Source organism: Lissotriton vulgaris, chromosome 1_1, assembly GCF_964263255.1.
Source record: "Lissotriton vulgaris chromosome 1_1, aLisVul1.2, whole genome shotgun sequence".
NCBI classification, from domain to species: domain Eukaryota; kingdom Metazoa; phylum Chordata; class Amphibia; order Caudata; family Salamandridae; genus Lissotriton; species Lissotriton vulgaris.
In genome coordinates this window covers 1,012,652,061-1,012,667,810 of record NC_141685.1, presented here as the reverse complement: position 1 = coordinate 1,012,667,810, position 15,750 = coordinate 1,012,652,061, and the positions used below count along the sequence as shown (strand labels likewise).

At 44.0% G+C, this 15,750-nt stretch overlaps 1 protein-coding gene across 1 annotated transcript in view; it reads left to right on the top strand.

Moving 5' to 3' along the window:
* COLGALT1 (collagen beta(1-O)galactosyltransferase 1) overlaps positions 1-15,750 on the top strand; it is a 108,351-nt gene that overhangs the window by 48,067 nt on the left and 44,534 nt on the right. The window contains exons 2-3 of the mRNA XM_086961307.1: positions 7,560-7,670; positions 8,367-8,484. Coding sequence (XP_086817433.1) covers positions 7,560-7,670; positions 8,367-8,484 — 229 coding nt within the window. The remainder of the gene's footprint in view (positions 1-7,559; positions 7,671-8,366; positions 8,485-15,750) is intronic.

Here is a 15,750-nt window from a genome sequence, read left to right as displayed (position 1 = left end):
GTTGATGTACACCCTTTACATGCAAAACTCATGAAAACCAATGCCTGTAGGGTGCTGACCAAACCCTTGCTTTCCCTCTCTGTACTTCCTATCATATGGGCTTAATAAAACTGAATATGCAGTCCCATTCACCCCCAATGCACGCAAGATCAAAAAACAACTGACTTGCAAGAGTGAATATGTGGTTTATGTGCTGGAGTGTCCGTGTGCCCTGCGGTATGTGTGTAGCACCAAGCTGCAGGTGCACAAGAGGATACTCCAGCACATAAGGGCCATCAACACCAATGACCCGGCGTATCCGGTGGCCCGCCATTTCAAGGAGCACCACAACAATGATAGCACCCTTCTGCGTTACTATGCTGTAGATTGTGTGGGCCCTTTAAGAAGAGGAAGTGACAGGGATGGTGCCCTCAGAAAACTGGAGACCAGGTATATACTGGAAATGGATAGTCGAGCCCCGGGGGGATTAAATTCCACAGAAGACTTTTACACTTGTCTCTGAATTACCAACATAAGTGTACCTAGTGGTTCTGAACCATCCATCCCAAACTCATCCACTTAGTTATTCTGCCAAGTTATCCAACTGGATGTGAATATATGATATTCTCTGTCCAATGACTAGTACATGTCTAGTGTTGCGTATGGTTTCAGTGTGCAGTGCAGCCCAGGCTTAGGCTGCATGATGATGCATCAAATGCTAAGTATAACATCTATTATGATAAAGTATGATAATATAGAAAACAAGAAGATTCATAAAAAACTTTATAAAATACTCAAAAAAATGCACACAAAAACTTTTTACTTCACTTTTCACTCTTATGCGTAATGCTGGAATGGTGTTGTTCAATTTATGGTTACTTGCCTTAGCATGGAGGTGTGGGAGGTGAGGCTGCGATGTTCTCCAATCCTTGTGGTTGGTTTACATCTCCTCTCCTGTCTACCCTCTAGCAGAACATAGACACATGATTGGCTAGTGCGTAGAATGGAGTCAGGATGCTGCGATCTCGGTGTACAGGCTTAAAATGCATTTAGGCAGCTATGTATTCTGGTCACCTGAGGTCTCATCTTGTGTAAATAGTGTATGTTTGGTGTATATATATTTATTATGAATATACTTGTACATTCATGGTTTTATATATGTATATATATATATATAATTTATTTTTCTACACCTGCTTTTAACTTGATATTTTAGATCAAGTGTATAATTGTTATTTATTGAGATGACAATTGTTTACATAACACTATTTGCACTTTACTGGCGTCTTGCACCTTGCCAATTTTGCACTGCATTTTGAATCTCTTAAATTGGATTTTCCCGTGATTTTTTAACTAGTATTCCTAAAAATGACAGTATGGCATTAGCACTTTACTTACGGTTGTTTGCACATTGTGATTTAGGCTGTAATCAGGGATTATCCCGAGATGTGCGTTGCAATCAGCATTGAAATGTTGTCTGTCTATGACTCAAGATATTTTGCATGTGACCATGTTCCCACAATGATTTAACATTAAGACCAGCATATGCACTTTAAAAGTTGCCTCCTCCCAAGCATGCGTCATGTGATCAAGGCCTCCTTGAAGGCCGAAACGTCATGCTGAGGTGTGCCGTCTTCCCAACTAAATAAAACACACTGCTCACCTGCACTTGGGTCTCCTCTCTTCTTCTGCGCTGTGGTATCCAGGATTGGGCTCCCGCGAGAGCAAGCAGGGATTGTCTCATATATATATATATATATAACACACACACAAAATGGGACACTTTAACCATCCTTGCTGTTGATGTACACCCTTTACATGCAAAACTCATGAAAACCAATGCCTGTAGGGTGCTGACCAAAAGCTTGCTTTCCCTCTCTGTACTTCCTATCGTATTTTTTGAAGAATTGATTACATGAGGTTAGAGCTCCTGGCTTCTGCCTGTGTGGCCCCACGTAGGCAGTGTGCTGTTGCCGGAGACTGGTGCGGTGTAGCACTTCTCTTAGTTGACAAATGTTTCTTGCTTGGAACAGCACAGTTTGGATGAGGGGACTAGCCAAAGAAGCAGAATGTCTCGCTTTGTAGACCGTGCTTCTGCATGGTCATGGGTTCTCTACTGAAAACTGTAGTTAAGGCCTTCTAGTGAATTTAGGTTGCCATTCTTTCTCATGCAAGCTCGACCTTTTTGTGGCTTCTGCACACCATCTTTGCTGCAGTTGCTGGAGGGCTTCAAAGAAGGACATTTGTTGTTACAAAAAATTGCTTAGAGAGGGACTGCTTGTCGGATCCAAATCATATACTTATCCGTACGGAGCTGAAGGGTGAGTGTATTACTTAAGATCACTTTGCAAAAGCCCTGTCAATGAGAAGTAGGTTTGTAGTCCTTGGCTGCAAAAAATGTTCCTGAGACTGTCCCTATCCGAATAATGTTTGTGTACACATTACTGTTTGTCAATATTGTGGATGCACAGCATGTCATAACCAGACTTTTTGTTGTGCAAAAGTCATTTCAGGTGAGGAGGGCTGGAGGAAAAATATTGTTCACGAGAGAGCTGCAGGTCATGAAAAGCTACATATTTTAGTATTCTGCGTGCTTGGTCAGTGGAGTACCCCCTTCACAGCTGAAACCCGTCTTGAAAAATGGGACGTAGGATAGAGTTTTGTTGTTGAGACTGTGCAAGTCTGTTAATCTGATGTTAACCTCTATGGGTCTGTGTAGGGGTGCATACAAGCACATTTTGCAGTATAATTTTGGCCTTTATTAATTTTTCACCAGCTCTTGCCGTGAATGGATCTTGACGGAAGTGCTGCTCTATAGGTCTCATCTTAACAAATCGCTCAGGTGGGCTGAAAGATGCTTACTTGTGAGAACCTTGTTAGGAAGCGAAAACTTGGTAGATAAAAGAAATGGTGAGGTGCTGAGACTTTCCAGTGTGATTCTTACAAAAGCAATGGGGATGCGACTCTTGCCATTGAGACCTCTGTAGGAAGCGATACAGTGTGGGATTGAATAGCGAGTACCCAACAGCAAGAGATGAGGCACTCTTTATCGGGGGCACGGCACAGGGAACGTTTGGATTATCGGCTTTCCCCTCTTTAACTATTGTTAAAATTATATATTTGTAATTTAATTTCATGCTCGAATATATAGACCATATTTTTACAAGCAATTCTGAATGAAGTACTCTCCTAAACAAACTGGACATGTGCACAATCTTTCTTCATCTGGCATGGCAGTGCCATATTCTCTCGGGAGTGCAATTTCTGTATGTCATCTGGACTTGCACATTGGCGAGATGTGCCTCTGCATGTGTGAGAAGGTAGCAGCATGACCATATTCATTGTTGAGTAGTCTCTCTGATCCTGAAAAGCCACTGTAAGCAGCAGCTTCAGTTTGTGTAATATTCTGTCCACTGAACAGCATTGCGCAAGTGTGAGGTCAGCACTCTGACTATGGCGGAATAAGCGTCACCTGTGGTATATGAATCAATCACATGCATAGGGTTCACCCATCAGATGGAGTCCATGCCTCCCATCTTCACCCACCAGCAGAAGTCAGGTAATGCCTTCATTCTTCTCTAGCCTGAGAATCGTGGCCATTATGGCACAAACTACACATAGTTGACTCCTTCAGCAGGAAGATTGATACTGTTGTTTCAGGATACTTTATCAGCAAAACTTGAGTCTGCAGGTTGGTTGTGGAAGCATTGTGTTCTCTTGGAAGACTGAGCGAGACTGAGGTCGGCTGTGCATAGGGCCATTGGGTCTTGCAGTCCACGCTCTTGTACACAATTCACCCCACATTTAGTGGCTACTTTCAAATGAAGACTCTTTGAACAAGCATTTGCAATGCAATAGGTATCACATTTGTTAAAGTTAGAGCTGTTGGCGATGAAAATAAAAATATTTTTTTACTTTTGTTATTTTTATTTGCAGTGGAGTTATTATATTTGAGTATTCAGGCAGTCTGTTCCTAGTAACTGAAGTGAGTGAGGCTAAAGTCTGCGATTATATTTTTTTAAGCACAAAACCCGATACCTTGGTCGGGGGAGCAGGCATTGCTTACAGGGAGGTAGGTTGTGTTTGGTGACATTTTAATTTATGGAGATAATTTTTAGGGTTTGATATAGGTTACTTAGTGTGGCTGTTTGTTTTGCCAGTGACGTCTTGTGGTGCCTTGCTTGGTTTTGGTTGCCTATTATCAGCAGGTGGGGATAGCTTAATTTGGAAAGTGTACCATGTAGGTGTTCTAAATGTTCCATTTTTGTGTGTGTCCGTAACAATATTTACAGTGGTTGAGATTTGAGTTTTAAAGCCAATTTTGAGATGGTTGTATATTTTTGGCGAGTATGGTATGGGAGGAGTTGCTTGCTATACTGTTCTGTTGAACTTTGGTGGTGGTTGGCAGGGCACTGGCCATACAAGTTTGTGTCCTTGGGTTGCTGCTGGCTGTAGCCCTCGTGTCCTAGGAAAGTCTTCATTAGTTGGTCACTCAATGTAAAGAGAAGTACTTGAGAAGGGCTCAAATCTAGCTCCTACGGCATCAGGTTGGTATTTAATACGTGTGACGGTGACCGTCCCTGCCCCTTAAAACTACAGCACTGGTCGGCCGTCCTGGCCGAGAGACTTGGGTGTCCTCTAATTCATTAAAAAAAAGTGATTAACGGATGTCTATCTACTAGGTAACTTGCTTGCCAATGGAAAAGTATATCTCCTCCCACGTAAAAAATCCAAGTTTGTGGGGTTTTATACATCTCTAAAATGTCTCACAAATGTGTTTAAACAAGCATTCAGCCATCTACAAATCTTGAGACTGAACCCTCCATGCCTGCAGCTGTTCATTGTGAAATATCTGCGAGTTAGGAGGCTAGGATTTAAGTGGCATTCTAATGTAAAGCCTTAACAAACAGCCCACCCACAGTCTTGTTGCTAGAGCCGCATATGCCTTTCTCCACAGAGACCTTATTTAACCCGCATTTCTCTGGCTTCCAGTACACTTTTGAGCCTGGTTTACAATCTAGCATTTACCACCAAGCGTGCGGAGGAATTTTACATGCATACATACCAAAATGTGTGCTGCAGTTTCGTATTTGTTTTTATAAATCTCTTAAATCAATAATGTTGTTGTAAATATTTTAAATGAGGCAACATGTTGGGCGGTGACAGACACCAGTGAAGGCGGATCTCCATGTGATGGTAGCAGGACATACGGGGGTATTGCACAAGTCATAATAAAAGAAGTGGGGGACTAACCAAGTTAGGCAGTGTGCACATGACATTATGGCGTGTGACAACATTGGCATCACAAGAAGTAGCATCACAACCCCTGACGTCACAGGAAGTGATTTCACAAGAAATGACATTGGATCTTAAGACCTCACACATGTTTAGCAAGTCTATGAGTACATTCGAGTGCATTACATGATTTAACAAATTAGATTTTGTGTCGGGGTTGTGCCAAAAAAGTGACACAACTCCAGCAAATTCATACATTATTTTTTCCAACTCTGCCACAAATAACTTGGCAGAAAGTAGAAACGTGGCAGTAAATCTGTTCTGCTTAATTAGTTGCATTTGAAAGTATATTATGCTGATAGATATTTGTGTGCCCAGTAAATCTCCAGGAACACTAATAATGGTAAGGTAACTCAGGAGGTTCATGCTTTTTTTGGAGGGATTTATATTTTGTCTAGTCTCAGTTTTGAATCAAAGTAGCATAGAGGGTTAATGTTTCTACTTCTAAACACACCATGTAGCATGCAGGTGGGAGGTTTTGTTTTAATGTAGATAGGTAAGTGGGTTACTGTTTTTAACGGAGACCCTTTTACTTATCGCTCATAAATTGTACTCCTTCAAATGTAACACGGCCAGGCGCTATGAAGGACATGTGACGCCTACACTTTGTAACCCTCACTTTCTTATGTAGCACGTCCTGTACCTTGATTTGCACATTTATGATTTATCGTCTTAGTATTACCTGGACGTGTGATCTAAATCGCTCTGACACCCAAGATATAAAAGAAATGGAACTAAATAGTGGTATGATACTGGGACAGGCCTACACATCTGACATTCTTACAGTGCATTGCATATCTCTTGTATACAGGGAATGATCAAAGAAAAAACAATGTCTCAAGTTCTTGTTAAGCAATAAGCTTGTGCTCCTTTGTTTCCCCTCCATTGTATCTACATCCAAGTGTGAGTCTGCAAATAGCTCCCAGCCAAAATACTCTTAACAAAAGAAGCCCGATGGCCCCTTAACCTCGTCTATGTTTTGGACCCAGCTAGAATTTGAAACAACCCCCCCCCCCCCCCCCCCCCCCGCAGCCTGCATGTTGCTGCTCCAAGCAAAAGCAGACAACTTGCAGGCGCTGCTGAATTTGTCCTTGTGTCTTAAAATTACACCTGGAGGAGTATAGCATATTTCAGTGGGGCCCAACTTCTTGGCAGTGTGGACTGCACCCACACTGTGAGAATAATGGGTGGGTGCCGATCACCTGCGTGTACCCCCGCCCTGTACATGGACTCGAATCTGCAGAGCAGCCAGAGCGTGCTTGGGCCGATTGTAACTCTAAGGTCATTGGGAATATGAGTGGAGTAGTATTACACTAGAGTGGTGCTAAACAAGAAAGTAACCCACACCTCCAGGTGGCACAGTTGGATTTAAGTGCAAAGGCTGGCGTGTGTACCATTTGGGAGCTACTTATGGTATAGCTGGAGAAAATGCATGCACTGGGGGGCACATGAGGACATAAGGTTTGATTGAGGGTGTGGATTTTGTGGTGCATTCCGAGCCTTTCCTGGGGGTAGAAAGCAGTCCCTGCAGAGTTTCTTTCGCAGCCCCGGAGTGCATCATTAATTAGCTCTTGGCGGACTAGAGGTTCAGGACAGATGTGGACTAGTTAGAAGAGGGCTGATATATAGCTTGATGTAATCAACCCCATGCTTCGTGCGCAATGGGATCGGAGAAAGGAGTTTGAGGGGAAAATATGGGGGATATGATAATTTTGTGATTACTTGGAGAGGATTAAATTATTCTTTACTTGAGCTGGCTCAAGCGGTGTCATCGTTTGAGATGGGGGGGGAAAGGCGTAAGGAGGGTCCTCCGCAAAGGAGACTTTATGTGTAGTTGGCAGCTGAGGAAGCCAAATGAGCACATGTCGCGCTGTCTGGAAATATACAGTAACTATCCAACCGCAGTCTTCTTTTCACTAATTCAGATTCACTGAAACCATAAGCCAAATACGGCGACCGGATTCTCGCGTTGCAGGAGGTTTGCATCTGGCTCAACTTACCACAAAACTATGTGCAATTAAATTCTCTGAACTGTTCAAACACTAACTGAAAACAAGCCTCTTCAGGGAGGCATGTGCGTAGCTTTACTGCAGTTAGGCTTCTGTGCTGGTACTGGGTCCCAAACACTCCTGAGCATCCCCTCAGATGGCTTGCAACACACTAAAGGTATCCCTTAATCTAACAGCACTTAAGTTAGTCTCTGAGTAGACAATCGTTCTCTCTGTCTGAGATATGCCGACCACAGTACGTTTTGCTGATCACAACATTTGTTTGGTATCTTGCAGGGTGGCAACGGACCACAACGTGGACAATACGACCGCATTGCTGAGGGAGTGGCTGATAAATGTGCAGACCCAGTACCACTATGTGGAGTGGCGGCCATTGGATGAGCCGAGGTGAGTCAGACATGTGCTTCTTGTCCACCTCTTTCCCTCCAAGTCAGCAGTTGCTTTTTATGACAGATTATCTGCAGCCAGTCATATCTCCATTCTCCTCATAATTACTGCCCCAGAGATCCATCCGCTTGGTTTATCCTGTAAACTGATCTTTAATTCTTCGTGTTGTCCTAAACATCACAATGTTCTTTTGTCAAGGTTTACTTTTGTCTTATTCTGTCTTGTTGATTGGTCTTGCGAGTGCTCAGTCCCTTCTAGGGGTGAATTAGCCTTTTATTTCACCGGGCTTTTCCTTGGTGGACTGGTGTTACTGGAGGTCGTTTTTTTAAAATATGGGGAGCTCCTGGTGCTTCTGTCACTTTCCCCATCTCGCAGAGGAAAATCGCAGTAGGCCCAAGGAGGCTTCTAGTGTGTGAGAGAGAGAGATAGTGAAAAAGAGATGAGAGGGAGAGGAGAGAGAATGGATGGATGGAAACGGAGATACAGCAAGAAGTGAAAGGGAGAGGGGGCTGGTTTGAGCATTTTCGCCGGGGCTGGTTTGAGCATTTTCGCCAGGGTTGCTATTGGATCCCCAGTCCGGCCATGATTCTCCTGTTTGCCATTGGTTCTTTTCCTTTGCTGCATACCTCAGTGTTATCTTTCTTTTACACCCGCCCAGTTGTGTCTTTCTGTGCACACTCTTCTTGACCATTGCAGGTCCTACCCGGACGAGGAAGGCCCGAAGCACTGGTCGAGCACCCGCTATGAGTATGTGATGAAGCTGCGGCAAGCGGCACTGAAATCTGCCCGGGATATGTGGGCTGACTACATACTAGTAAGTAAGAATCACAAGCTCCTGTCCGTGGTGGATGCAAGCAGCTAGAGCGGGGGTCTTAAAGTATTCGATTAGACCGGGTGCCATGTGAACAGTAGGCCAGGCATAATGGGGGATTCGGAACATAGGCTCTTTTGGGTATAGGTAGCAGAGATGAAGATCGTAGATTTTTTTTGCACACAGGAATATTTGTGATAATAATGAAGCCGTTTTTTCTGTTTCCTATTTGGTGTCGGTTCTTTGATTATATTTTCCCCACTCTATTGATTTTGTGGAATGTTCGCACATGCCTGTGATTTGCCAGTGTTTAAAGACTATTAAAGACTAATTGAATTACTCGGCAGTCTGAGTTAAACTTTGCTTCCTGTTTACTTTTTCTGAAGCCATTGGCAGTGCCTCAGTTTAAACAGACTGTTTAAAAAGAAAATTCAATATTTGCTCATAACCTTTTGCAAGAGTGACAGCCCATCCTTTCCGGGTAAAGGTTCTGCATTGTTGGCCAACTGTATTCTGAATGCTGCCTAGTGCCATCAATCAATCAATCAGGGAATTGTAGGCGCGCTATTCACCCGTGAGGGTCTCAAGGCGCTGGGAAGGTGGGTGCGGGGGGTGTGCACAGATCTGCTTAGCCGAAGAGCCAGGTCTTGAGGGTCTTCCTGAAGGTGTTCAGGGAGGGGACACGTCTGATTACTGCTGGTAGCTCGTTCCAGGTCTTGGCTGCAATGTGAGAGAAGGATCTTCCGCCTGCTCTGGCTCTGTGGATGCGCGGGGTTTCAGCCAGTGCTTGGTTGGAAGGATGGAGGTTTCTTTTGGGTACTTGGAAGTTGATTCTGTCATTGAGGTATTTGGGTCAGTTGTTGTGTAGGCGTGAGTGAGGATTTTGAAAGTGACTCTTTTCTCCACGGGAAGCCAGTGGAGACTTCGTAGGTGTTGACTGATGTGTTCTTGTCGGGCGATGCCTAGGACGAGTCTGGCGGCAGTGTTTTGTATTGTCTGGAGTTTGCAGAGTAGGGACTCGTTTATGCCGGCGTTGAGTGCGTTTCCATAATCCAGTCTGCTGGTGATAAGTCTGTGGGTGATTGTCTTCCTTGACTCGGGGGGGATCCACTTGAAGGTCCTGCGGAGGGTTTTGAAGCAGCTGGAGGTGACGGCGTTGACCTGTCAGTTCATGGTGAGTGAAGAGTCTAGTACGATACCGAGGTTCTTGGCGTGGTCTGAGTGGGTAGGTGGGCTTCCGAGGGCAGTCGGCCACCAGGTGCTGTCCCATGCAGAAGGGGTGGTACCAAGGACTTCTGTATTCTCGGCGTTGAGCTTGAGGCAGCTGTTGGTCATCCAGACTGCGACGTCTTTCATTCCTTTCTGGAAGTTGAGTTTGGGGGTGGTGGGGACTCTGGTGAGGGAGAGGATGAACTGGGTGTCGTCGGCGTAGGCTACGATGTTGAAGCCCTGTTGTCTGAGGGCTGTGAGGGGGGCATGTAGATGTTGGCGAGGGTGGGACTCATGGGTGAACCCTGTGGGTCTCCGCAGGTGATTTTCGCAGGGTTGGAGAAAAAGGGTGGGAGTCTGATCCTTTAGCTGCTTCCGGTGAGGTATGATCGGATGCTATATATTGCCATCTGAAGTGTTCTGTGCTTTTGCATCGCTTGAAACATGTGTAGTATTTGATGGGCGTTTGTTTGGTATGTTGTATGTTCTCATTGAGCGATGTGATGTTTTATGGCCAGTGGACAGCTGGTGTAACCTCGGAGATCCGTGTATTGAACTTTGAATCTGTTTTGTTCAGAATAAAGTACTCTTTTGGAGATTGAGATCGTTATTCTAATGGTGGTTACAGTGGTGGTCTTGTAGGTAACCAGCTATTTACAATATCCTCCTAATTTTCTGTCTAATATGTTTTGCTGGAGGTTGTTTCTTAACTGGTAAAATGCAGTTCTGTTTACACAGGCGCTTACAAGTAGTGTTGAGTGTATGTTGTCAGAATGAGTTACTGTTGTGAGCACAGTAATGACCACCTGTGTACTGTACCTGCATTGTGTTGGATGTGTGCTAGTGTTTCGTTGTGGCTACATCGTATGTGTATACATATTATGCCCACCTTCCTTTGCTCACCTGGGCTGGAGTCGATGTTAGACCTGCCTCTGCGCCATCCCGTGGGTATTCCAGAAGTTCAATTTTCTTTGTCTGTTTTGGGCAGAACTATGTTCCTTCTATCCAGGTCACTAAGCTCGAAGTATCGTGTCATCTTGTCTCATCAGTGGTGTCCCACCCTCCGTATCTCTTCCCCCTCATTCAGTCACTTTGCCAAAGTGTCTGGAGACTCTCTTTCCAACCTTCACAGCTCCAATTCTCGGCATCAAACCAGCACAGGGGAGCCAGGGAGGGTTGCTCGGCTTGACTGGCCTCGATATTATAGTAGGCATGATATTAGGTCTAGTGAATGTCCGGAGAGGGGATGGAGGAAGCGGCATAGAGAGTATGTTATTAGTGTGTTGGATCATCCAGCAAAATGACCCACGTACAAGGAGCGCGTACAGTATGTCCTGAATCAACCATGAGTGTCAAGATAGTCTAGGTTTGCTTCCCATAGGCCCAGCTTTGAAAAATTTTCCAAACCCATTTCACCAAAAGAGGGTGGAGCTTGAGACTGCCCCATCTCAAATCAGATCAATTTTCCTGACATTCAAAGCAAAATTGTCTTAACATTGAGACCGCTGATTCAATGCAGAGGATTCCTCCTAAGCCCACGTTTCAAGGTAAGCGGTGTCGTTGCAAGACCACCAAGTATAAGCAATTGGGCTCACCCTGCTGCCCAGATCAACAAGGGACTATCAGTAGAAGCTACATGTGCACAGGAGCTATAACACACCCCCATCACTGATAGGAGCATTTAGCTTGCTAAACCACGAATTCTGAAAGTGCATCTACTCATGAGGAAACTGATGGAATGCACTCCAACCTCAAAGCGACACCTTCTCATGGAGTGACTGTGGTAATCATCAGCAATGAGGGCTAAAATTAGAAATCGAAGAGCAGCATAATGCAATCTGCATTCACTGCATTCTACCCTACTGTTCCCCAATAACGGCCACTCCAGCCTCCTGCTCTTCAGCACACGGGTGTCCAGCAAAGTGATACCACCCCTTCACCTTTGCCACATTCATCGACCCAAGTCCCCCTGACACTTGGTTAGTACAAGGGTGTGTCAGAGGGCATTCTTACCAACGTTAGTCACTAGAAGAGGTCTGACCCCTAAGTTCCAACACCAGCAAGTAAGGCAAGGATGGCCTAACTGAAAATGACATTGCATACTGTGGACCTGGACCAGAGGAAAGGGCTGTGCCCCCTCATACCCTGGCGACAAGAAGAGAAATGGTGATTATGATATTCTTTTCAGTCCTCCCCTCAGCGCCATCTATCCTCTTGTTGCAGTTCGGCAACAGATGCATATGAATTGTGTACTAGAAACCTATATTTCTACTATACTGAAATGTCAACCCTGGTAGCTGCTTCCAGACAAGTTAGTAATGGAGAAGTCTGTTTTGATGATGAAAATTAAGGTTTGCTTTAGGGCAAGGTATGGAGAAGCTAGCACTAATGCAGACATAATTCCAGTGCCCCATACGTTACAACCTGTGCTTGTGACGAGGAGTCTACGTTTAGTACTCCTTCTTAAAGAAGATGAAGTTATTTGAATCTTGATCCGTTGCTTGATGGGCTGTTGAAATGACCTGGATTTTTAGCCTACAAACAAAGTTGGTTCTGAATGTGGCAGTGCTGTTGGCCACTGTTTAGAAGACTTGATGTCACTGCTGAGGTCAGGAGAGGTCTTCATTAATTGCCATTCACCAAACGTATAGCATATGAAGCTTTGCTTCAGGTCATTCATGGATAAAAAGAAAGGCCTCACTCTACAAGAGTTTAGAGTAACTTATGGGGAGAACTGTAAAGTGGGAAACAGTTGTTGGTTGTCCATAAGAAAACTGTGGATTCTTTGTTCTGGAGCCTAGACTAAGGAACACACTACTTACTTTCCCTACCATTGCTTGGCCAAATCAGAAATCATAAAAGCAATGAGCTTTCTATAGATAAACAGTAGAGCTTTTGCACAGAGATATCTGGTTCACTCCACCGCCTTTTTTTACTCTGAACCCCCCCCCCCCCCCCCCAAATGTTTTGAAGTCGGGCTCCTCTCCAAAATGTTATGTAAAGACTGAGGGGGGTAGTGGGGTTTTAAGGGTAGGGCTGAATGAAAGGAGCGGGTGTATAAGATCACATCAGGTGTTCTTTTTCAGTATCTTATGGACCACACTAAATGTGAGAGTTCTACATGAGAAAATACATAGAAAACACTGAAATAGACAATAAAACACTACTCCTTGTGAACTACACATCTGCACTAATGATAGATGAAGCCCTGAGTAGCAGGCTATCCCCTCTGCCTCTTTCGCCCTTTCCCCACCAAGCTTGGCCATCACTCTAATCTTGAAATAGACTGTCTTGTCAGAAAAATTAGCTCTTGTGTGTACTGCCTCTTTGCAGCACAGGTGCTGTCAGCCCTTATGCAATCCACTACACCTCAGTTGTAATGTAAGACAGTCATAATTGTGATGCAGTGGGCCCTTCACAGTCTTGGGCTCCAGTGCCACTGCACCTGCCATACTCATGAGAGCTAATGCCCTGTGAAGCAAACCGTTTTCTCCACTCCTTGTTAGACCGTTCCAATCTTGCTTTCTGCCATCTCTTTGTGGCTCAACGTAAGGTGTGTCCTCTACTTCATTGTTCTTCTTTCTTGGGCCAATGGTTCAATGCCCAAAGCAATGGTGTCAAAGCAAGGGTGCACTGAGCCCTAATTAGGGATGGGCAGAATTTGCGTAATGGCGTTACGCAAATCTCCGCGAAACGGTAAAAAATCTCTGCGAACACGCAGATATTCCGCTAACACACGGAATTGCTTGTTCGCGATGCCTTTTTACTGTTCGCAAACGCCGTTTGCGTGCTCGGGGAGAAATATCTCGCGAACACGCATTTTGTGAACGCGAACAAGCAAAAAATTTCGCGAAGTCACGTAACGCAGAATTTTGGGCAATTTTGCATTCTCCGCGGAACGTGAAATTACCCAAATTCCGCGAACGGAACCGAATTTACCACCTAGGTCTAATTCAAACAAGGAATTAAGATAAAACAGTCTTAATAGGGGTTTAGGTTTGCCCTTATACCCCTGACCCCTGAAGCACCAATAATACCCACTCCTCAGCCGACACTACTGGACCATCACTCCTAGGCATGAGTCCAAAAGCAGCCTGGCTGTCTGCTCATTTGTGTCATAAAATGAGAAAAAGCCCCACATCTTACCCCCCTGTTGCTTGGGACCTGTACTCGAGTAGCAATTCGCACCTTTTTGCTACTGAAATTTCCTTGGGGTGCCTTGATCCCTCACACCATTGCCCAATGTGCCAATGCACATGCTGCTCTAATGGCAGTTATGTCACTTAAAAAAACAATCTGTATTTCTCAACACCTTCTTCAGGACATCTCTTTGATGAAGTGGGTAAGCTGTCTATGTCCATTCACAAATTAAAGGATTGGACCCCACATATTGCCCCCTTCTCTAAGCCATCTCTTTGACACGATCTGTGGATTTTACTCTGTTCCACACATCTGCATGTAAACAAAGGTCGAAGTTAGCCAAGTGTATGGTGACCAAGGTATTTTTAAATTTACAAAAACAGTTCACATACATTTTGTTAAAAACAACCATACCTGAATTGTTAATGGGCACCTGGAGTGGAGAACTTGGAGGGTGCTGACAGAGAAGGGCCTCTTAAAGTGCTTCAACTTAAGTAGTTTGTTGATGTAGCATGATCTCAAATAGTTATTACTTGTTAGCGGTGATGTAAGGATGTTGAGGTTTACAAAGTCAAGAGGAAAGTCCCTATTTTCCAAATATGGAAGTACAATAATAATGCAACCCTTAGCAAACACTCAAGCCCATTAGTACCATAACCACAATGTTATTCAACAACATCAATAGAATGAAATGAATTAAAAGACAATATAGAACGATAGTAAAAAAAATTGTACCATTTATTCAATATAAAACAATACATTCATCCATAGATTTAGTGCCATAGAATACAGTTTAAAAATGTGTCTTAATTCACATGAAGAACAATTAAACAATTTTAAAAAATGTGAATTCTTTGCTCTTTCAGAATTGGTTTCGGATGATTGAACTTGCAAGTGTCCTCACACCCAACCTTTGTGTACAATAATGCACATCACAGCAGGGTAGCCCCCAGCATGCAGTTCCCATGACCGAGGCACAGAGAGGTGTGTGCTTTTTGCACCTGACTATCAACAATCCCACTGAACCGTGATCGGGGAAGGACAAAAGGCTGGCCTCTTCTAAAGGGTTCACTTACATTACAACCAAGACTGTTTCACCCCCACCGCCTACCAGATAACAGTGCTACAGGAAGACTAATACCTCCCACCTCAGCCCCCCCCCCAACCTCTCCCCCGTTTTTGTAATTTTGTCTTTTCTTCCAAAGGTACATATGAAACCTTCCAAGTACCTTTTCAGTAGACCCTACTCAACTTTACGCTTTACTCGGTAGTGTAGTGTACTTTTTTTATATTCTATTTTAGATCTTCTTTCATTTTTCATCCATTAGGCAGCTATCACCCAATGTTGTTAGTGACAAGATTTTATAAACTTCTTCATAACTGTATTGATTCGTGCATAACTTCGGTTTGAATTCTTGCCCAGTATGCTGTAGCATTCATATTATTTTTTTTTCACTTGTGCCATTTAAAAATGTATTCGCGAGCACAAAGTGTTCCCCTGTTCACTTAGTACACAACCTCAAAAGCACCATTGATTCTGCATTTTGATTTATGTAAATACAATCTGTCTTTTGCTGACAGTACAGCTCAATTATGTCCCTGGGACGTTTTTGGCATCATTTAATGTATACACTGTAATTAAGTTATTTCTCATATGGTATCCCTTTATTGATTCCTGTTGAGGCATTGTTGCATGTTACTACAATGACCCAGGTCTCGACTGAGACTACGGGTGTCTCCTGTAGTTATTAATACCCAGGAAGACCAATCAGCAGAAGGCGTACTTGAGTTTCATAAGGAGTCTTGTCTCCCCGCTCCAGTGCCTAGGTTTCCTCTCTCCAGCTTAAAGAGTTGTCAGCATTACACTTTCTCTGTCTTGGAAAAAAAGTCTCATCTTCATCTTTTGTGCATGGGCTTCCA